General features: G+C 42.1%; 1 protein-coding gene across 5 annotated transcripts in view; it reads right to left on the bottom strand.

Annotated features, from left to right (window-relative positions):
• The window catches only part of ANO1 (anoctamin 1), a 148,000-nt gene extending 128,146 nt beyond the window's left edge, over positions 1 to 19,854 (bottom strand). For 2 of the 5 annotated variants that reach the window (XM_081891408.1, XM_081891407.1), the window contains exon 1: positions 1,855 to 2,567. In XM_081891408.1, the coding sequence (XP_081747534.1) occupies positions 1,855 to 1,900 (46 nt within the window). In that variant the 5' untranslated portion in view covers positions 1,901 to 2,567. Of the gene's footprint in view, positions 1 to 1,854; positions 2,570 to 19,760 lie in introns of those variants that run through there. The other 3 variants (XM_081891409.1, XM_081891405.1, XM_081891406.1) reach the window with 3 other exon arrangements.
• Between the last annotated feature and the right edge of the window lie 4,701 nt (positions 19,855 to 24,555).

The raw sequence follows: 24,555 nt of genomic DNA on the forward strand, positions 1-24,555 counted from the left end.
AGAGACATTTTGATATTGAAATCAGTGTATGATGGATTTGCATGATATATATCTTATCTAATTAATCATGTACTGTATCTATAGATCTGTGGATATACATGCAGATAGGTAATTTACCAAAAGAGGAAGAAAATGCAAATAACATTTGCAGGCAGCTCTATATGGACACTAGCCCTTAATTTTATCAGGTAGATGCCAAGTCTAGTGCTTAATGATAAGTTAAATACCTGTTCCTTACTTGCTCATTCTCTAGTGGAGAGCTATGTACCACAGACAAATAACATGCCCCATGAGTAATGATTGTTCAGTACATTTATCAACTGACCCTTCAAACTGATTAATTAACCTATGATAGCCAGCTTCCTGTGTGTTGCCCGATCTTTTCTGATTTAAAATCTCTCCTTCATGTTGAACCTTAGTATGAAGCTGACCTGCTCTTCTATACAGATCATAATATGTTAGCGGTGAATACTTAATATCGAGTGAATAAGCACTATTTTGGTATACAGCTCAGCAGATTCATATCAGGCTAATTTCCTAAGTGTTCCTTCCTCCACCCCCTGCTCCCCCCAGCCTCAGACACTCTGGCTGGTGAGAAATTTGATGAACACTTTGGGCTGAACTCCAGTTCAATATCTGGCTGTTTTAATAAGCAGCTTCAGGATACTGCTGCTTCATGGGAATTTAAAGAAGGGAGTAGAGAGAAGGGCTCCCTATACTATTCTTAGAAGCAAACAGTCAGATTTGGCAACTTGATTACAAAGCATGGAATTTATAAACTGTGCCATTCTAAAATTACTTCATTTGTATACAGTTCAGTTGGACTGTCATGTGTTGCAACATATTCCAGTTTAACAGCGCAGTTCTGTAACACCCACAAAATCAAAAGGAAAATTGAGCCACACAGTGGATGCTGGTTATGTCATGTGTTGTCCAGCAACTGGAACTTGTATAAGAAATGGTCATTGAAAGATGTGCAATAAAAATGTGCATGCATTCAACATGCCCTTGATTTATTTTTAAGGGAAAACTGGAGAAACTTCCAAACCCTCTTCTTCAAACTATTCAACTTTAAATGTCTAGTGATGCTTCACAGCTGTGTTAACACAGAAGCATTTTGCCTTCTCATGGGTTAATGAAATTTCCACACTACTGACTCCTTTAAGAAGTTACCAATCTATATTATACCAGGTACCATACTCACAAACAAGTGTCATTGATAGTTTCCACAAAAACCTTTCTGGACCTCATCAAGTTGCACACATACTCAAGACAGAACAATTGTAAAGAAAACTCGAACACAGCTCCTTAAAACATTAAACGCTACCCCTAACACTAAGAATCCCACTTCACAATCACCCCAAAAGTAAATACTATGACAATACCGTATGAGCAACACCAATGTAGCTTCTTCCATTTATACTGATAACATTGTGCATTTCGCTTTGCAAGTTGCATTATATACATTTCAGCATTTAATCTGTATGTTTCTGCACGCACAGAAAGACATTCTGATGAAAACGTTGTTTCTTCCGCAGCTCAGAAGTACGACAGAAACAACGGTTTCCAAACCTAATCAGGGATAATAAACACAGATGAGCTCCTACATCCTTGCTCGCCTTTATTTTAAAAGAAAAGGCGGCTAGTGCTTTTATCTTAGCAGGACTGTCAGGACAGTCGTACACTTTTGCCAACAGTGTAGTCATTTCCCAGTTATTACGAAGGTCCTTCCTCCTCAATGGGAGGGCAGAGAGAGCTTTAGAATAACTTGCTTTCCAGAAATAATTTCCAATGCCACCCCTGAGGTCCAAGCTCGGTGCGGATCCTTCCCCATTCCAACTCCAGCACACTTACATGACTCGCGGGGAATTCTGTGAAGATCAATGCCATCCGTCTCCATTTCTGAGCCAAGTCTGGGAGGCTGAGCCTGGCGAAAGAAATGCTTGGCGGAATCTTTTCCTTCCTTCCTTCCTTCTCTCCCCTGAGGAGTTTCATTCAAGGAGGCAACCCAACTATTGCTGCAGCAGCCCCGTCTGGGGAGCAGCAAGCATACTTGTCCAAGTAGCAGCCAGCAGCTCCTACTTAGCCCGACCCATGCTCTTTCATCACGGCAGGGATGCCACCAACCGAAAGCAGCCTCAGCAATGCAAAAGAGCGGCGCGTGTGGTGTTGCACTGAGGAAGCGTCCCACCTTGGCAGCAGAAATTCCCCACCTCAGGAGAGGAAAAAAAACCCACACCACACACACAAAACCTCGCTCGCTGCTTTCCCGGGCACGCACAAAAGTCAAGGGTGCAACCTTTGCCTGGCGCACAGAGCTCTGGCACTCATGCTGATCCCGGGGTTTGAGGAACTCCCAGGCAAAGGGAGAGGCGGGGAGAGGAACCGACTTTAAAATAGCAACGCCGCTTGGTCTCCCAGCCGGGCTCTCCCCGCTCTTGCCGCCGCCGAGACCAAAGGCAGCGGGAAAGAGGCAGCCCGCCACGTGACTCCTGCCGGCGAGGAAAAGCAGCAGCAGCGCCGGGCGAGCGCCAAGCTGGAGGTGGAAGCGGCGGGGCTGCTGCCTCCTTCCCCGGCCAGGGGCGCGAGGAGCGCTTCTTATAGGACGCTCGCCAAGGCCAGCGTCGCGAACTCTTTGCTTAAGACGGGAGGGCGGGAAAGGGAAGGGTGGAGGCGGCGGCGACTCCAGCCGGAGTTTCCATTATCACCCAAGCCCAGCCTTAACGGCCTCCAGCCACCACCTAGGCTGGACGCGTGGAGTTGGGCGGTTGGACAACGCCTTTTGGTGACTTTGGATCGCCTTCGCCTGCGTCACTTGCGCATGGCGTGGGGGAGCGCAGGGCCTGTTTTCTGTGTCAAGGCTGTTTGCATTTCCATGGAGAACCAGCGAGGATAGAAAGGGCTGCTTCTAAGGGTTCCGCTCACCCACCCTATGCCAGTGCTTCATGTGGGAAATGAATGCTTAGGAATGGGTCCTAATTCTGTGGGGGGAGAGACAGGCACACCCTTAGTTGCAACTTAAGAGGCACCTTGAAGACTGAATATATATACTGTATACACACGTTTTTTATGTGCCTGCACCTCAGCCATCATGCGTTGCTCCATAGTTAAGAATGACAGTCTCTTGTCTCACATTCCTTTTTATTTTGCTGTTCTGCACGTCTTTTTTCTCCTCTGCCTGCTTTTCTGTGTTGACTTACTCAAATGTGCTGGGCAGGAGCCTGGCATCAGTATTGGTCAGACGTATGCCAGGGACCCAGCATGGCGCACCATAGCTAACACCCACCTGCACACTTAACTGGGTGAGCCCTTAAAACAAACAAAAATCCCAGAGAATGCCAGGTAGCTGCATTGTGCAAAGGAGTATTCTGGAAAAACAAAAGGGGTATGCACATAGTTACCCTGTTCCGTACTGCAAGATGTAATGGTGGCTTCCAGTATGGAGGATTAGGTTATCAGTGGGTATTAGCACAGTGCCTGTGTCTGCCTCTACTGTTGAAGTCATTTGAAACTGAATGCCAGTTGATGGAAGTCACCAGTGGGAAGAGTGACGTTGCACAGGGGCCCTCCTTGCAGGCTTCCCGGAAACATCGGATTGGACATTGTGAAAGCAGGAGATACTGGGCTAGTAGGGCCTTTGTTCTGATTCATCCGGCTCCTTCTTATGTGCTTATAAGTACGTGAGGGAAGAAGCCATCTTTTTATTCCTTCCCCAGTGACCCTGATGATGTGCTTCCATTTGGAGTAACTTCCCACACTCTGCAGCCACCCACCATCCTGTCAGCACCACCAAAACTGCTGCTTTTCTCATATAGCCTAGTAACTAAAATTCAGTAACTAAAATCCCAGCTCCTATTAGAACTTCCCCCAGGTGGTGTTACAAGGGTGATGCTATCTCGTAGCTTCCTTGTAAAACACTCGAAGGCCTAGAGCAGAGTAATTTGAATAGAGACAAGATCCCATCTAGAGCTACCTATTTCCATCTATGTTAGCGTGGCTCAATCACTTCCTCAGCTACAGTGCAATGTGCTTTGGCACAAATCTCAGATGCAGTTTCGGATGCCAGTGTCAGGCTGTTTTCATGCTCAAGCACTAACTCAGAGGTGTAGGAAACTGAAGCAGGAGGATTCTCTCCATTGACAACACACAGAATCACACTATAGACAGATACTGTATGGACGTTGCAAGCATCCCACTTTGTAGTGTGAACCGCTATAGAGAGTGAAGCCCTCTTGAGGTGTTTTAGACTAACAAAACATGGGAAGGGACCAGCAAAGACACATTAGTTCCTCATACACACCTGTTTCCATTTCAGTCACATTTGCGAGTGCCTTTTGGGTTCCTTGAACGCTTTAGACTTCATTGGACCATCCAGCTCAATATCATTTGCATTGATTGAAACAGCTTTCCAGGTTCTCGGGAAGAGGACATTCCCACCCTAGCTGAAGATGCCAGGGATTGGACCTGGGATGAGTTCTGCTGCTGGGCAGCTTCTGCTGTTAGAGGTGTGGGAGGCGCACCAGCCACTTTTTTCTTTTTCAGAATAAGAGGCTGTGGAGGGGCCTCATGTGGATCGTAAATGGCACATGAAGTAGGAAGCTGAAGTCTCTCCTCCTTGTGCTATTTACCTCCCCAAAATGTCCACCCCAGCAACCGTTGCCCCTACAGCAGGGTGGGGTGGCACTGCTCACCTGAGCTGTCAGTTGCAACGCTGCTGCTTTATTTCACAATTCTGCAGCTCCATAGAAATCTGGGATATGTGGATTTATATATCCTGACTCCCCGCATCCCTTAAATGGAATCTCCTATAATTTATGGAGATTCACTCTTCTGAAATACCAAATGTTTCAAATAATGGTTACTCTTCAAAATGCGTGATCTATGACAATCCTACCACTCACTGTTTTTCTCTTACTGGAGTTGGAACACAGTGAACTTGGAGGTCTTGGGGGGGGGGGAAATGAGGCATCTCCTGTATCGAGTTTCATAGACAAGACATTGTAAGGCAGTGTGGGAAATATTATCAATTTACAGCTCCTCCAGATGACCTGCTTATTCAGCATTCATGCTGATTATTATTTTTTTGCACAAAACTTACTTGGTTGTCAGACTATGTCCGGTCTTTCTTTTTTTTACTGAGTAGTCATTCTTATTTGTTTAAAGGGGTGAGTGGTTACATAACAGTGAGTGTTTATTCTGTATTCATCCTGATTTGTGTGCTTGCACCTAGCAGGGTATTTAGACATCTTCCCATTCTTCATTTGTTCATCCCACACTTTTATTTTTCATTTCCCTGTCACTTTCCAAACTGCAATCAGCCCCCTTAAAAAAAAAAAGTTGATTTGTTACACTGGGGCAATAAATCTAATTCCATAAGCCCAAATTTCCGGTATGTACTTGAATCCCTCCTGCAAACTGCTGACAGTCTAGAGACACTTGCCTATGGAGCAGGAATGCTGCAAGAGCTTTCAAAACAAGCATTCAACTAATTCAAAATCCATATTGCTTTTGCCACAAGCTGAGCAATATTCCACTGAATAGTCTTACATTGCACATTTGCATTTTGTCCTTCCTCCAAGGAGTTGAGTGTGGCATATATGGGTTTTACCTCACTTTATCAGAGCAATAAAAAGAATCAAATAGTTGTATATAAAAAATAGCAAATGGCTGTGTAGAGACCTGTATTGTGTCTCTACATAGTGCTTTGTTGGGGTGCAGCTTTCACAATCAAAATGAGGGACCTGAATCTTAATACTGTTTGGATAGTGTGATTCATAAAGGGAGTAGACTTGCATCCAAACCCAGTTTAAAATGACTGAAACTGACTCTCAGCTTCAACTGGGAATAAAGGATGCTGTCTTTTTCTACACTGTTATGCCATCACAACAGATCTGTGAGGTAGATTAGACTGAGAGACAGTGGCTTGCCCAAGATGAGCCGGTGAACCTTATGGTGCTGTTGTGTGTGTTTGTGTTGAACCCCAGACCATGTCTGTTTCTTTACCGCTCCACACTGGCATCCCAGTCTGTACCTATCTCAAATATGTGTCCTAAGCACAGACCTGGCTTTCTTCATTCTTTTCCCTCACTGCAGGGAATTGCTAATTTCTAACTGAAATATGAAAGGCTCTTCTGCGGATGCCAAGAAGAGACTCCCCCACTCGAGCTTGGCTGCAAGAACATTAAAGGAAGGTTGATGGCGCCTTCTTGTGTATCCATAAAACTTGGCGAGTGACATCCACAGATAAATATAATAAATTCAGCCAAGTCTACCTTAAACAAAGCAGTTTGCAGGGGGGGAACTGACCTTGGGCATTTGAGCAACAGTGCCCCTGAATGATAGCAGCAGCTGACATGTGCAGGGAGGATTCCTCTTTAAAGGTCACTAACATACTTTGCCAGCAGGCTGCAGGAGAACAGGCAGCTACTGGAGACCACAGGCTTCTAGCCCAGGAGGGGAAAGAGGTGGGATTTGAGACCACATCCTGCCCAAGTGAAGGGAACTGAGAGATCCTGTGTGCATGCTGCCACTAAGGACCGTTGGGTGAAAGATAATTAAGAGGTCTTGTTAAGAGGGTTCATCTTGGTATATGCAAAGTGAAATGCCACTTAGAAATAGATCATTTATTTATCAATATTGATTTTTTTTTATGACTGTGCATTTCGATGAAATGTAAATTCTTCCTGTCTTCACCCCCTCTCCCCCTGCCCATGTCATTGTGATTATTTAATCTTCTATCTAGCCTAAGTTTGATTATTTTCTCAACCGTATCAGTTTTCATAAATAGCTGAGCCACTTTGCAGGAGGTCTTATTATTTATAAACACATTAGCAGTTCTTGAGCTCAAGATCTAGCCAGAATGTTAGAAACGTTCTCACACACAGGATTTGCTAACACAGTGTCATGTGATGCAGCGCGGCAGAGCTGGCCAGGATATAAACCTCCAGTGGTCCTCTTGCCAGGGATCCATCTGCTTGGAAATCAGGGCATTCAAAGAGCGTTTGGAGAGATCTAAAGTGGTTTCTACCAGCAGTACAGAAGCCAAACAAGCAAGTTTTAAGGTGCCCTTCTCTTAGAGTAATTCAGAACTAGCATTTTGAAACTGCATGTGATGTAATCGTCTGCAGGTAAGCAGAGTGGCATAAAAAGATGTCCACGGTAGAAAGTGAAAACACCACAGGTTGATGTCAACCCCCATAAACATCCTGTCCATGGATGACAATTGGCTACAGCTGGAGTAAGGCAACTATGGTGTGATAGAGCGTTTAGTATGTCTAACTGCACTCCGAAAATTTTTCTTTTTTAGCCACATATCAGCGGTCTAAAAGACCAATGGTCTTGCTCAATTTTTAAAAATTTCGCAATGAACTACAAGCCTTAACATTTCCAGGGCATTTCTTAATTATTTGGGCTGCCACAGAGTAGAACTTTCTACCTAACAATATTTTAGTTCCTTTCCCCTCTCCAGTTTCTACAGATGCCACAACTGTGTAGATTTCAAAGCAAATCGTATCACACAATTAAGAAAAGCTACCAAACATCATGAAAACATGATCGTATTTGAACTGTAAGGGGAAACCCTTGCTTTGTCTTAGCCTTAGAACAAGGATGTTCTGCTGTTACTACATCTTAAAGTATACCATGTATAGTATTACTACTAGCATAGTTTCAGTCTTCTCCTTTACCTTTCCCCTTCACATTCCTTCCCCATACGTGACAGCCAGAATGCTGGTGGGAACTGAGTGTTCTGATTTTATTGTGCTGGTTCTATGAAACTTGCACTGGCTACCAATCAGGTTGGGGGTTCAACTCGAGGTACTAGTCTTAACCTTTAAAGCTTGGGAACTGGGTACCTCAGAAATCGCCCTGTCCAATTTGTCCCTCCCCACCTCAATCATCATTGGGGGGCTCTGCTTCAAATCCCTCACCTTGATGAAGTGAGGATGGTGTCAAATTGGGTGGGCCGTTTTCTGCTATGGCACCTAACCTTGCTGAGTGAAGTATGTCAGGCCTCATCAACATACTGCTTTAGGTGGTTGGTGAAGGCCTGGATCTTTTAAGAAAGTCCTTCCATTCATTAAGTCATCTTTCACGGTCTTAGTTCTCTGTTACTGTTGTGGTGCTGGCATTGGATATTGTTAATTTATTGATTTCAGTATGTACTGAATATCCATTTTAGTGATTCAGCTTGGTTTCCCCCCCTGCTTTCATCACTCTCTGTTGGCTGTCTTGAATCTCCTTGGAAAAATAGGTGGTTCAGCTGAGGCACAGGTTTACCACCACTGTGAGAAATGGGCCAAAGCAGGGGCCGTTAGAAGCTGCTATCATAATTAGCATTAGAAAGACTTGGCATAAATTTCCGATTGCCACTGCTGGCACTGTTAATTCTATTTTGAAAGAAAGGTCTTGAGTGGTCTTACGTTCACTTTTAAGTTTGATTCACTTTGCTTTCATGTTCACAGTGGTATTTAAAACAATCTTTTTCAAAAGGAATTTGATAGTTGACATGATTGCATATAAAAGACTGTTCCTATAAATATATAAATCATGGTCATTTTAAAATATGGGCTTTTTCGAACAAAATGTAATCCTCAAAGACTTAGCAAAAAAGTAAAATGAGCTTGGGTTTATTTTTAATACCCATTATTCAGTTCATTGTAACTTTTATGGTTCACTGTGCAAATATGGATTTAGATAACTTTGAAAAATGCACATTATTTACTTTATTAGAGCCACAGTACAGTATGTGATGTTCTAGATTTGTGATAAATTGAAGCCTAGCATTGCTGCATTTTACTCCTTCATATGTGAGCGGAGGCAATATCATGACCTCTGTACCAAAGAGAATGAATGACCTTTGTCCTAACTTCATGCTTGATGAAGAGGCACGGCAGGTGCAATATGATGTTCAGTAGATAAAAATATTTTGGGAAGGATATTTCATATTATTTTGATATGGTTAAAAAGTTCATAATTTTTTTTTTAGATCTTAATAACTTTCAAAAAAATAATTGCACTGGCAAAGCAAAACGTCATAGAAACTAACTGCAGTACCTACATTCTGTGACTTGGTGGCAACCTGTGGCCTTCATGTTGCCCTTTTCCAATTTCATATGGGTGACAGAGGGGGGAAATTAGGTAACTAAAAGAGAGAAGTGGGTAGGAGGTGGGGAAAGAAAGAGAAGGCGATGGCCCACTTTTGGCTTGGACTCCACCTCTAGTTTGTGCCCCCTGTCGGATTACCTCCTAGGGAATGCAGCCCATAAGAGAAAAAAAGGGTGCCTGCCCCTGTCCTATGGGGAAATTGTGTGCAGTTCCTAAGTTCCATGATCAGTATTCTTCTCACAGAAAAAGATTGACCCCTTCCCATGGCGCACTTCTGAAAATCTGCTTCAGAAGATTAGGAGATCTTCCAGAAAAAGCACAGGGGACTACCACAAAGAGGGCAAATTAGCAAAAATCAGGCTCACTTGCAAGAAGCAGAATTGTCCTTTCCAGTCACACAGGGCACCACAGAGTATCATAAAGGAGTCCCCAATCCTTACATCACGGGTAAAGTTGGAGAACTGTGAACCAGCCTTAACAGCAGACTGATGGAAGTCCTATATAAACTGTTCTGAACATTCTAAGGGTCTAGACTGGTTATTGTACTGAATTATGTTATGCATAGATGGCTGGTGCTTACCGTAAATAACCACCTAAAAGGGTTAGAAAATGAAATGACATTGTATAGCATAGCATGGTTTGGTATATTTCTGGAGTACTCTTTTTAAAAAACCATGGAGGGTCTATGCACAATAGACTTAAGAAATATATAAACAAATTTAATTCATTTTCCATAATATATTTCCATAATATATAATAGCTGTAGGATGTTTTAGAAGAAAATGAATCTTCCAAGTAGAAACACTGCATCTATAGTACTGCAAAAGAAAGAGTTGTGTAAATCACCAGAACATGTGTCTTTATCAGAAATCTAGTCCTTCCAAATCACTCCCTTTCTGCTTTTCTGACACAGGCTTTTTGATAATTACATTGTTTTAAAACTGCCTTTGAAACATTTCATCTGCAGTGTAAGATTTGTTTTATGGGCAAAAATGAGTAATAAACCCAACACCACTAAAAAGAACATCAGTGTTCTGGATTAATGGGTACAATGTGAAATGCTGATAACATTCCAACAAGAGTTCTGGAAAACAACACTACAGGTACAAGAAGGGGCAAGTATTATTATAATTGTTTCTGAAAAAGGCACTTAATTGACACTGAACTTTGTATGACACAAAATCAAACTCATTCATTCTGGAAAGTGCTTCACCTATTTATTATATATCAGGCTAGTTCCACAAAATGGTTCTGTTCTAGGAGTTTAGAACCTAAGCCATAATTTTAGCTACAGACGCACCATGTTTTAGAGTAGCCTGCCTCCTTTTACCTTCCATCTAGGCAAAGTGATGGTTTGTTAATTCAGACAAACTATCTTCTGGTTTTGTATTCTGGTCTGCTGATGGATCACAAACAATTTTTTTTTCATTCAGACCTCACACTAAACCATAGTTTAGCTTCCTTTAAACCATGGTTTAAAGGTGTCTGACTTGAGCCAGCATCTTGAGCCAGCCATACAGCAATATATTACTGATAGATTGAGTATATAAGCCACAGACCTAGGATGGGAGACTTTCTGGAATCCAAGGGCCATGTTCTCTCATGGGCAACCTTCCTGGAGCCACACATCAATGGTGAGCATGGCAAAAGCAGATGAGGCCAGACACACACCATACTCCTCCACCAAGGCAAGCAATAAGTATTATCCCAGTTCAAGGACTCATTCCAGCTAGGTAAAATTAGAGGAGGTGGGCACTTAGCAGGATAAGTAAGGATTGTGATCTGTGTGTGTGGCCTGGACAGAGCCCCAAGGGCTGGCTAGAGAGGCCTGGAGGGCCACATTTGGAAAGCAGGCCTGAGGTTCCTCAGCCCTGCTACAGACATCATACAAGGTTTTGGAGACTGTTTGGAGATGGTGCATACTACATGACAAAGCGCTATCCCTTGACATTGCACCAATACTCCTAGCATCAAGAAAGAAAGAAAGAAAGAAAGAAAGAAAGAAAGAAAGAAAGAAAGAAAGAAAGAAAGAAAGAAAGAAAGAGAGAGAGGCATATTCTCAGTCTGATGACCCAAAAGCCTTAAAGCATTGATTACCCTTCTGTCTTCAATGAGGCCTGGCAGATTGAGAGGGGGGAGGTTGCAGTGAGGTGATATATGTTTGCCTACCCAAAAGTAGTCTGCTCTCAAGATGCAGTTGAGGCAGCCTTTATTGATGTGTCAGTTCCCAGCCCAGTTGGCTTGTGTATGTGGAATTGCTCGGGGAGGGGAGGCAGTGCACCTTGTCCTTATCCTCAGGTGGCAAAATGTATTGGGCAAGCCCTCAATGTAAGTACTGTGATGCAAGATGGTTTAGAAAGCCTTTCTGTGAGTCACACTCGCAGGTTGTAATCAGTCCCAGCAATCTGTGGTTTAGATAGTATTCTAAAGAAAAGGTTTCTGATTTTTAGTAGAATCATGCCCAAGGTAAATAATAATAATAAAAACCACCCACCACAGGAAGCACAGTGACTCTAGACACTACTGAGTCATAGTCTCTTAGATCCCTCCTTGATTCCAGGGAAGAATCTTTATCCCACCCTAAGCTGCACTGGCTCATTAGGTGAAAACTATCCTATTTCCTGCAGCTGCCACCCACGTTCATGCCCTTGTTCTTGCATTTCTATATCCAAAAGTTAGATAGCTGATATGGTAAAGCAGAAGGTGTGCATGTAAGAAGGGTAGGGGGGATATAATTCCCAAACTAGTACATGTTTGATAAACGTCCTTCTTACGGTGTATTTTTTCAAAGAATGCCACTCCCTCTCCTGCCCAAAACTTATACTTACTTTCAGTTTATACAGAAATGGATAGTAGAATCATAAAACTGTAGATTTGGAAAGGATGTTGAGGGTCATCTGGTCCAACTCCCTGCAATGCAGGATCTCAACTAAAGCATCCATGACAGATGGCCATCCAACCTCTGCATAAAAACCTCCAATGAAGGGCTGCTCTCTGGATTGTTGAAACCCTTCTTAGGACAACCTGACCCTACATATCCCTCGAAATCTGTGATTGCTAGCCAGAAGGTGCATGTAACAAGAGGTATGTGTACATAGGCGGCTTCCTGTGTACCCGCATTATCTTCTAGAACCAGAGTAAGAGCCTCCATTTCCCCCCCAAACAAGGCACAATGTGCTAACAATATGTGCCGATTTTGGCATGAATCCACAGCACTGGATGAAGGGGCAATGTGGGATGATATAGCATGGACCACAGAAGTCGGATGCTTATTTAATACCTCCCCCCCCAACAAGGAACAGTTCATGCAGATGCACTACTTGGCAGTAAATTGATACAGTCAAGAAAGGTTATTGGAACAGCTATTAGTGTTTTATTGATTTGCTAGCACAATACATATTTTATGTCCACATTTTCTCTCTCTCTCTCTCTCTTCTCTCCTTACATTGTTCCAGTGAGCTCAGAAGGGACTATTTGTGCACCAGGACTCAGTGAGGGCATGTGTCTCAATCTGGACCTCAATAAAAAACACATTACAAAAAGTGCAGCAAGGTATTACAAAAACTGTTCCCGAGGTATCAAATATTTGGATTTTTTTTAAATAGAAATGTAAAGTTGACTATTACGTGTTACAGTACTGCTCTCTCCCTGGAGGCAAAATCTTCTGTAAGCAAATGCTGCTAATAAATGTGATTCAGTCCCAGAAGACTGCCATATACGGAGCAAGTCAGATGGTCGCAGGGAGAGTCCATGGCAGAGAAGCTGCCACTTTTTAAGCCCATCAGGCTCATGTTGGCAAGGGCAGGAAGTTTGTATCTGTGGTACTTCTTCTCCTCCTTCCTTTTTTTGGTACTTGGTTGTCCTGTTTTATTTACCTTCCCATTGGTTTCAGTGAATTGATTTATTTTTTTCAACATTGGGGGAACAAGATCCTGTGGATCAAAGCTCTTCCCATGTCACACACCCCTTTTCATTCCCTGCCACAATCAGAGGACCAACATCAAAGCAGTGATGGTGCTGGAGCATGGCTAATGATCAGGGATGATGGAAACTCTGAACCAGTAGTAACTGGAGTGCCACATATCCCCAGCTGTAGGACCAGATCTGTGTAGGCCACAACGTGGTTTATTAATAAACACTCAGGTGCTTTGAGAAAATGAACCATGACATCTTCTTCAGAAGTGGATGGAAATCTTGCAACTCAGTCACCAGCTGCTTTCACATGATTATCTTACAAATGATGCACCTGCCTACTTTACTGAACTTTGCATTTCCCGATGTATCCATTTTTGATGCCTCAGGAGTATATAAAATTTGTGGCAAACATTTGGTAGAACTGGTCTGCAGAGTGTCATATAAATTGCTTCAGAATTAATATAGCTCAACTTTGATTTTTAAAAAAAGTTTTAGAATTTTAGCCTTCTGGTTTTCAGCTCTTGATTCTAGCTTCTGGTCATCAAGTTAAATATATATTTCTTTATTCAGAAACACAATCATTTCATTAAATAAATTATGACCCTATAGTGCCAATTTAACTCACCCCATATTGATTGTATGCAAAAAAAAAAAAAAAAGGACTTCCTTTGAAAGTCTTGGAGAATTCTTTCACAGACAAACATAATTATTTGAATGGTTATGCAGTCTGGCTCTCAAGATTTTGACTTTAAATACTATCCTTTACAATAGCTGCCCCATCTATCAATTTGCCTGACTATAATACTTATACTCCACCTTTCCATTATTAAAAAACAACTTTAAGCAGTCTGCAATTACTGAGGCTGACCCACCCATGGGACAAGGTGAGGCAACTGCCTCAGGGGGCAAGATCCACAGGGACAGCAGATCTGACCTCTAAAGAATGCATCTGTTGCTACTAGGGTGACAGCAATAGCTGTGGTGCTCTTCTTGGAAGCCATATCTGCCACCTCTGCAATGCCCCTGGTTCAGAGCAGGCCCTTTCTCCCCCGCAACAACCTTTGATACCTACTTCAGTTATCAGGTAAGGTTGACTTGATTCCCACCATGTTTCTGATGTAGATTTTCACTCACCCCTTCTTCCCTGGTGGGGGAAAATGCCATTTTGTGGTTCGCCCCAGGTGCCAAAATGTGGCCCTGACAATTACATTCTATAAAATCACAGTCTCAAATAAACTGGGTGGCAATATCAGAAATCAACACCTTTCATAAAAATTGTGAACAAATTAAAACCTTGGACAGATATTCAAAAGAGAATATTTTTGGAGAGAGTATTCCACGATCAGGACACTACCAAGAAGGAGGCTGAATGGTCACCACCATTGTGCTCTTCAAGGGCAAAGATAACCCATTAGAGCAAGGCTTCTGAATGAGCAGGATCATGGAGGAAAAATATTGCTCTTTTACCCTTAGAGCAGGGACAGCCAATGTGCTACCCTCCAGATATTTGTCGGGCTAAAACTCCCATCATCCCTGACCACTGGCCACCTCAGCTGAGGCGGATGGGAGTTGTATTCCTATGATATCTAGAAGCACTAGGTTGATTACCCCTGATTTAGAGAGGGTACTGGTAAATATGAGGCCTTCTGAGTCCTATCCACCCACCCACTGGAGATTGACAGCTCCGTCTGCTTGCCAATATTTTATTCTTTTCACTTCACCTTGTTTCATTAAGTGCCAAACCACACATTATGTGAAAGACCCATACTAGATTTCCCTGATGTTGTCAATTTTACTTTAAAGGTGCCAAGGGACTGAGGATGCCAATTTAATCAAGGCACTGCCACAGAGATGTTATTTAATTCCTTCTCTCCATAATATGTTCCCAGTCTAATGTCGCCATCCCCCTACAGCTTTTGTTAGTTCCATAGAGGAACAAATAGGGGTACCCGAATCCCATCTCCCCAAAACCTAATGGCAGTTTGCACAGGGGTGATGCATATCAGGAAAACAGTACCAAGAGGAGATTTAAAATGTGTATGTTAACACACAGTGACTTCAAATGGCTTGGGTGTCATGCACTCAGAGGTCATAGAAATGGGCTCTAAAGTATTCAGACTTCAGGTCAGATTTTCTGTAGCCATTTACTTTGAAAACATTCTGTTCACCTTGATTATTTTCTTTCTTAATAAGAATATAAATAAATGAAATAATATTCCAGAGAATAATCTATCTCAAACATTTCAAGATGAAATAAACTTCTTTCAGCAAAATATATGCTCAGATGTATTACTTATTACCAGTTCATGGAGCCTTAAACAACAGCTAAATATGATGCATTATTTTAAACACAAGGGGGCACTAAAAAGCTAATCCTTCTCAATAGTATTTGAAAATGCTTCACTGATCCTCAAACATCTCCGAAAATGAGTGTGAGCGTTACATCAAAAGTGGTGGCATATCATGGACCTTTTTCACCAATTTGGTATAAACTGCTGGAAAAGCCACCTTGTGTGGCACATTTAATTGAAACAGTTTCTCTTGTAATGGCCAATTGGCTGAGCAACAAACTTGAAGTCTTGGACTGATTATTTTTATTATGCGGGAGGATTTCCACTCCAGCAGTTTTCCTGGTAAAAGAGAAAGTTTGTATCCCCCAAAGTCAGCATGGAGATTTGCTTGCCAGCCAAAACCCGGCCCAGAGTTATCTTTAAGCCATGAGACGATGTGTGCATAGTTATACACTGGATTGAAGACGTTGCATTCACAGTACAACAGCAACACCACAGAGCTTAACATTTAATGCCTCTGTGTGGAATAAATTGCCCCAAGCAATTTTGCACATCCTGGGCACGCTCCAGCAAAAATTAGTCATTGCTCCTTCCCTTTGAAAGTGAAGGGATGGGAGTGAGTCACCAGACTAACTTAATTCCTGTTAAATCGGACTTAGTAATGATTGACTTTAGCTGGATTGTACCTACTACATATTGCATATTCTATGCAGCAGTAATGTTTGGCGCTCCTGGGCAGGAGGAAGAGGAAGGCTGGGGGGACTGGCTGTTGCACACAGTCTGGTGAACCCTCCCGACTATCTCTCTAGCACTGCCATCTGCTTAAGAGGCAAAGCCACACCAAGATACCAGGTAGAGATCTATGTGTGCACTCTTTAGACTTCACTTGTGTCACACTTGCCCCAAACTCTGACCACCATAGGCATATAGAGTGCTATGAGTGTTGGGGCAGGAGCACGTACATGTTCTTTTTCGAAACCTCAAAAAAGAAGAAGAGACCTCTTCTCTTTGGAGCAGCAACAACTGAGGTAAGGGAAAGAGGTGGATCGGGGATTTCAACTGTACTCAGTTAATAAGGGAATGTTCCCAGGGAGTGGAGGAAGGGGGTGGGAATAAGGAAGAAAATAAGCGCCAGTGAAACTGACAATTATTTCCCCTGACCTTTTCAGTTTCACCAGAAATGGAGGGGGAGATGGAAATAGCAGTGGTGAAACTGACATGTATAGACACACACACACACACACACACCCAGAACGAGTGGGTGGAGTCATTCCTGGATGTGTCTGGAAAAACTGCTGGGCGGAGAGCAAAAAATGAGCTTCCTTCACAGAAGACACACATAATTGAAGAACCTTAATCTGATTCCTGCATGGTCATCAGTCGATTTAAAAATCTGACACAAGCACATTTATAGCTATTTCTAGCAGTTTGGAAGCGATAGGGCCCCTCTAGACGGCCTGTTCATTCATCCTGATTTGCTTGCACAAAGTTTACTAGATTATAGCCAGTCTTTATTGAGCATTTGTTCTGATTTGTTTGTGGGATGGTTATATGACAATAGGCATTTGCCCTGCATTCATCGTGATTTGCTTGCAGAGCGTTTATACGTCTTCTTGTTGGCCGCTCATTCATCCACACACTTCCGTTGCATTTCTCTGCCACTTTCCAAACTACAAAATGTCAAATCTTTCTTAAAAGTGGGTTTCTTGCTCTAGGACAACAGCACCCTTTACTCCACTTGAAACTGTGCATGCCAAATGTTCTGCTGATGCACTTGAATCCCTTCTGCAAAACTGTGAGAGTCTGATGGTGCCCTTAGTCCTTTGCATTACACATGCCCCAGTGGTACTTTGATTTTACCCTCATCATCCCAATCTCTCTTTCTCATCCTGTGAAAGTTTGTAAAGTTACACATGGAAGTGTCCATAATATCAATTTTTATTTCCAGTACAGTGGTACCTCGGAAGTCGAATGGAATCCATTCCAGAAGTCCGTTCAATTTCCAAAAAGTTCAGAAACCAAGGTGTGGCTTCCGATTGGCTGCAGGAAGCTCCTGCAGCCAATCAGAAGCCGTGGAAGCCACATCGGACGTTTGGGTTCCAAAGAATGTTCGCAAACCAGAACAATCACTTCCGGGGTTACACGGTTTGGGAGCCAAAACGTTCTATTTGCAAGGTGTTTGGGATCCAAGGTATGACTGTATTTCTAATGCAAGATATGCTATCTGAAAAAGTGCAGTATTTAAATGAAATGACAAGGCTATCTTTTTTTTTGCAGGCGGTGAACTGCTTTAAAACTGTTGTTTGGTGTTTGCATGTTTTGCACTTATCACATGGGACTTGTAATATTTCCCTTCAACCATATCCTGTTATCTTAGGCATTTTTTAAAATGCAGGATTCCTTATTAAAATTCTCAAGATAGCTGTCTGTCAAGCCCTCTGGCTGACTTTGCACACAGAAATGGAATAAGACCTCTCCCCTGGATCAGACACAGGAAACCTTTGATTCTCTAAATGCAGTTGAAGTGCACCCATTGACCCTAACCATTGGCCATGCTGGCTAGGATGGAAGGGAGTTTTAGTTCCGCAACATCTGGAGGGTGTTTATCTGCCCTAGATAAACACCTGTTCTTTTTTTCACAAAACCTCTTTTGCCACGTAGGTTTGAAACAAGATACTTCTGTGTGTATTTGTGGTTATCGGTGGAGTGCAAAGCACTGTAACTACCCCCAAATTTGTCAGGTACATCTCAGGTGTTCCATATTGAATGGCTAAATCAATTTTATCACAGATTCCACTCCTAATTCTATATGCCATAGGTTATTAAGTACACCTAGAAGGGAGATTGAATTTGCCACCGTGGAAATAGTCATGAAATCCTAAACTACCAACATTTTGAATTCTGAAAACCTGCCAAAAGCGAGAGGAATTACATACAGAGGTGGTGTAGAAAGTCACTCTAGCTTTTAAAAGATTCAACACATTCCAAACCATTTCTCTTCCATTCCAGATGTTTTATTTCTACCTTCAGCTTTTTCAAAGCAAAATGGGATTTTATTCCTTGCTGTTTCTCTAAATCCTTGCTTATATTGCTGACTATATTTTGTTAGAGCATCTTGGGTTACTTACATTACAATGTTTATACATATGTATTGCACAGGATTTCATAGACCACTCAGGCAGTGTTCTTTGCATATATAAAGTCGGTTTCATAGCTGCAGAGTCACTTCAAGACAAGATTTCCTCCCCACCCCACAACCTCAGGGATTGCCATTTAATAGCAAGAGTGCGTGCCCAGAAAAAGCTAACACAATTGTTCCCCATAGTTTGGGATCACCACAGACATCCCTTGAAAAGTTCTGACATAAAATATGCACCACACATTTAACGCCCATTTAAAGAATCCTGGGAATTGTAACTTTCCCCACAGAGTATTTTTAATTTAATTTAAAGCACAAAGTCATGTGCTTTAAATGTGCATTTGTTGTGCTTTAACTGTATGGTGGATCTGCCAGAAAGAGGCTCCTTCTCATAGTAGCCAGAGGAAAAAAATCCTGCTTTGCTAAATGTTGTCTTCGTTTTTCTTTTCAAAATATGGTCAGTTATTCAAGTTTAGGAGTAAGCCTGCTATCTTTACCAGGGAGATAGCCATGTGGCAGCATGATTCAGAAAAGAAAAACAGTAACCTGAGGACTTTAGCAATTCCTTACATTTAAAGAAAAAGGCCCTTGGTATTTAATTATATCTATTTTTCACAGAGCACTGATTAGTTCTACTAAAATAATCTGGGTGTCATCTGAATAGCCATACGACTAAATAACCTTGTGCTTAATAATACCAGTTTTAAAAGAGGACGACAGTATGTTAGTTTTAAAGGTGCTTTTGTAGAGAACGTAAATATACAATAAGCCATTCCTACTAGCCCAAACAGTTATCACGTCCATGATCTGTCATTCAGTTTCCTTCATTTTCCAACCAAACTCGTTTTGCTATCTGGATTAAAATAAAACAGTACAGCAAAATAATCATTTGCCTAAGAAACCCTGCAAAAACTGTTTCAAATCCAGTATCTTCTTTCTTCAGACAGAGCTCTCCAGTTCATGGTGTTAGGCTCTTATCTATATTATGTTGCTCTAATGCACTTCTTTCATTCAACTGACACTTGGAACTTCCAATGATGTCAACTGAACCTTTCATCTCCAAAGAACAATTTTGTACTAAAGCATGTTGTTAGTATAATTTTACCAGTCAATGAATTGTGATTTTACATATGGAAGTTAACTGTGCGTAGCCATCAATATTTTCAGGTGATGTTAATATAAAAAGACATTCCTATTGATAAAATGTACACAAAAATTATGAAACTGACTTTAACCTCCCCACCCCCTTCAATAAAAACATACATAAACTTGCAGTCATTGAAGATATTACAATGGAGCAGTTGTCTTACCTGTTAACAAGTGAGTGTAATACATTTTTCAGAAAGGGCAAGTTTGCTTTCTGCCTTGTACTCCTCTCTGATAGTAGACTGTTCCAGAAATGAAAGACAAAAATGGAATTGCATCAGAAAACATGAAGGTAATTAAGGTGTGGCTCAGAGGTTTTTGGTTTTTTTTTAAAAAAGTGGCTTTGTAAGTTTTGAACGACTTTCAATTAATGTTCAGTGACATTTGTAAATAAGTTTCACCTGATTTGCACAAGCTGCCCAACCACGCTTTAAAATTATGTTTGATTGAGGGTTTGAAAACATGCAGTTAACTCAACTCTCTAACTGAGGTGGGGTCATACCTTAGCAGGAGAGCAAATGATTTGCATGCATAAGGTCTCAGGTTCAATCCCTAAGATCTCCAGTTAAACATTTCAGGTAACAGGTGATGCAAAAGACATCAACCAGAGGCTCTTTTGCATGGCTGGAATGTAGTCTGTAGAGCTCAATCTGTATAACACGTTTCACTTGCAGAAGGTCCCAGGTTCAAGTCTTGGCATTTCCAGTTAAAAGGATCAGGCGATGTAAGTATACAACCTTTGATGGAGATGCCAGGCACAGAGATAGCACTATATTAAATAGACAGAAAGTCTGACGTGGTACCCTGAGACTGCCAAGCACATGAAATGCCCAGCATCTTTTTAACGAGTCTCTAATCCAAGAATTTTTCCTATCATGCAAGTTTGACCCTATATCTCCAAAACAGCTTGTTCACTGGCCATGAGCTGGCTAACTTGCTTTTTATCATTTCAATGGCGTGTTGTTGAACTTGGTAAATCCAAGGTAATAAATGTAGACCTAGCATGTCACTTCTGTGATACACAGTGTTTAAATTCTGTCTTAATATGCTTGCTTTCCTTTATTCCAGCAAACTGCTTTGCTTTTTATTTTCCCCAATGCATTTCTGTCCCATGATCCATTGCACTGGCTGGGCAGACCATAGACAAATCTATGCATTAAGGTCACAGCGTTACATCCATGACACTTCCCTGGTACCAGGACCAACATCCTTTACAGGTGCTGGGCCAAGAAGAAAGCACCTTGCCCAGTGAGACAGGCTGCAATGCTGTTCTTTTTTAAAAGCAGTTACTTCAGGAGCGGGGATGCAACAAAATACTGTGTGTAAACCCAAAACAAGCCCCCTTTTCAAGGCTACTGGCTGAACCTCATCTGGTGCACTCACAGCCTAATCATTAAGAGGTGGCTGCTCTTGCCCCTTGGCAGGCCCAGAGGCGGATCATCCAAAGGGAAAGTGGGACACAAAGAGTCCAACTTCCGGCAGAATTAATTTGCAATAGCAGCTTCTGCTGTGTTCCTTCGGCATGTTTTATCAGCAGAGGGCAGCGTGGTTGGGCAGCACCACAAAGACCCTCGCGTGACCACTAGTGCTGGGGCAGGACGAGCAGAAGGAAAAACAGTTATATTATTGTCCCTGTTCTTTGTAAAAGCTGGAACTTAAGGGTGGGGATCGTGAGGATGGCTGCAATAGCAATTAAACAGGTATGGGTGGCAGAGAGCCCTTCTTACAAATGCCCCCAAATGTCTAGATTGCCCTCGAAACAGTTGGAGCCAAGTTCATGCAAAGTAGCCTACACATATTTATATCAGCCTCAGTTTACTTTGATTTGTATAGGCCCCATTCTCAGTTCTTGCTGCAACAAAATCGGTTGCTGTTAGCCATGGGCAAGTAAATAAATATCGGTTGCTGTTAGCCAATCAAGTAAATAAATAAAAATACTTAACTAAAAGTAGAAATAATCAACATATTTTAAATGGAAATGCTGGGTGAGGTCACTTGTATGATGTGGTTCTAACGACTCAACTGGCAACCCAATTGAGTGATAGGCGAGCTGACCAATTGCATCACAGGTAGCTTGCCCTACCCTCTGCTCCAACATAAATCCTGGCTACGCCCATGCTGTTCGCCCCAGTTGTCCACGGGATGAGATTCTGGATGATACAATCCTGAAGGATCATAACAGGAGGCCCAGCAAGGCTGTTTTGTGTCTCTCTCCCTACACAAGAAGTAACTTCTCCCGTTGCAAGAGCCCCTGTGTGATAAATGATTAAGCAAATGAAGGAAGATAGGCACAGATTTCTTTTCCTTATGCTAAATGAGTTTCACTTTTTTGGTCACTGGCTAGAATAATTTCTTGTTGAGTTGATAGTTTGTTCTTTCACTTGGAGTTCTATTAAAGTCTTTTTTAAGTTAAAAAAAAAAATGGGGATCTCTATAAATCTGTCCAAGAACCATAGCCAGATTTCTAAATGTTAGGGGAAGAACCTTGGAAATGGGCAAGAAAAGATGAAATGTGTTTTCTCTAACCATTTGAAACATCATATTTCATGCCTGTATTATAAGCAGAGTTAAGCTGTATTACCTTATATGGTAAAAAGAACCCTCACTATGAGCTAAATGGCAGAGGTTAGCCAGCCTTACTTTTGTTATTCTTGCGATATTTATTAATTATATTGTAAGAAGTTTTCACGCTGGTTTTCACACCAGACTGATGATACTGGTGTTTGAAAGCAAATATTGAAAGAATTAGTTTAGAGATAAAGTTCATAACCTCTGCTAAGATTAAAAAGGAGGCCAGAGTTTGTGCACTCCCTACAGCGCAAAACTTGTGTTTAATAAAAAGGATGTTAAAATGTGATGCATGTCTCCAAAGTCAATTCAAAATGTGCAGTGAAACCATCTTACTTTTACATAATGAATGTATAAACTTTGGCCTCATCTGCACAATAAATTCAAAGCAGAATCATAACACTTCAAAGAGTCACGGCTTCCCCTGAAAAATCCTGGGAACTTTAGTTTGTATTTAGGAAGTGAGAGCTGCAAGGAGACCCCTTTTTGCCTGCCAGAGTTACAATTCCAGGAGTGTTTTAACAAGCAATCTCTCTTACCGGGAAACTGTGGGGATTGCAGCTCTCTGTCAGGAATAGGTGTCTCCTAACACTAGCACCTTTAACAAACCACAGTTCCCAGGATTCTTTCAGAGGAGCCATGACTATTTAAAGTACAGTCGTACCTTGGTTTTTGAACAGCTTGATTCTTGAACGTTTTGGCTCCCGAACACCACAAAGCCGGAAGTGACTGTTCGGTTTGCAAACTATTTTTGGAAGCCGAACATCCAATGGGGCTTCCACGGCTTCTGATTGGCTGCAGGAGCTTTGTGCAGCCAATCAGAAGCCGTGCTTTGGTTTCCGAACATTTTGGAAGTCGAACAGACTTCCGGAATGGATTCCGTTTGACTTCCAAGGTACGACTGTACTGCTTTAAGGGTAATGCGCAGATGGGGCCTTTCATTAGACTGTTTTCACCCCTTGGTGAAATGGGTAGGATTTTTAGGCAGAAGACTATTTGAACATTGTGCCTTAAGCAAATGGGTCATCACCTGTGGACCACCTGTTGATTTTGATGATCAGTCTTCTCTGGGTTACTGCTCATTGCTTTGGCCAACTTCTTCATCCCATTGCCAGCTTCATACTGATTCTCAGCCTCCACTGCAACTTTTCCATATTAAGAATACAGTGGTACCTTGGGTTAAGTACTTAATTCGTTCCGGAGGTCTGTACTTAACCTGAACCTGTTCTTAACCTGAAGCATCACTTTAGCTAATGGGGCCTCCTGCTGCCGCCGTGCCGCCAGAGCACAATTTCTTTTCTCATCATGAAGCAAAGTTCTTGACCGAGGTACTATTTCTGGGTTAGCGGAGTCTGTAACCTGAAGCGTATGTAACCTGAAGCATATGTAACCCGAGGTACCACTGTATAAAATAAGCCCCGTGGGATTAGGCTGAAAGTACATCTATTCCCCATGGCAGCTAACCAGCTGTCAAGCGAGGGTGGCAAGCAGGACATGAGGGCAGTGGCCCTCTCTTGCTCTTTGAATCATAGAATTGTAGAGTTGGAAGCGACTAGTCCTTGTTCCCCATCTGATATTCACTGGCATTCTGCCTCTGATACTGTAGAAGAGACATCACCAGCATGACTAGCAGCCATTGTTAGCCTTTATCCTCCATGAATTTATCTTGCCTACTGCTGAAGCCATTTAAATTAGCGGCAATCATGTGGAAGCAAATTCCGTAGTTCAGCTATACACTGTGTGAACAAGTACTTCATTTTGTCTCTCCTTAATCTCCCACTGTTGTGTTGGACGACACTCATCCTCCTGTATGATGAGAAGAAAAACTCCTCTTTACCCACTTCCTGGATGTTCCTGTGAAACATCACCCTCCCTGTGAAACATCCTCCCATGAGATGCCAAGGAGATAAAGCACTGCACAACATCTGATGGCAGCCCTGTATTGGGAAGTTTTTAATGTTTGTTGTTATATTTATGCTTTTATATGTGTTGGAAGCCGCCCAGAGTGGCTGGAGCAACGCAGCCAGATGGATGGGGTATGAATAATAAAATTATTATTATTATTATTATTATTATTATTATTATTATTATTATTATTATTATTATTATTATTATTCAGCACATCAAGTATCTTTTCTACAGACCTCTTATCATGCTCCCCAAGTTGTGGATCGAGGGCCCGACCCCTGCTATGTGAAATAAACACACAAGGACACGTGATATAAGGTTAATGGGCAAGAAAAGGCCACAAGTTTATTGATTACAGCAGTGAAAAGGTATTGGCTTAGGCATTGGATGACTATAGGAGGTGGGTTTATTCAACAGTAGGTGGAGCCTGTTGATGCTAATCCAACTATAGGCTCACCCCTGATGTCACCGAGGGTCGTGCCA

The sequence above is a fragment of the Podarcis melisellensis genome (assembly GCF_964234715.1).
Source record: "Podarcis melisellensis genome assembly, chromosome: 1".
Taxonomy (NCBI): Eukaryota; Metazoa; Chordata; class Lepidosauria; order Squamata; family Lacertidae; genus Podarcis; species Podarcis melisellensis.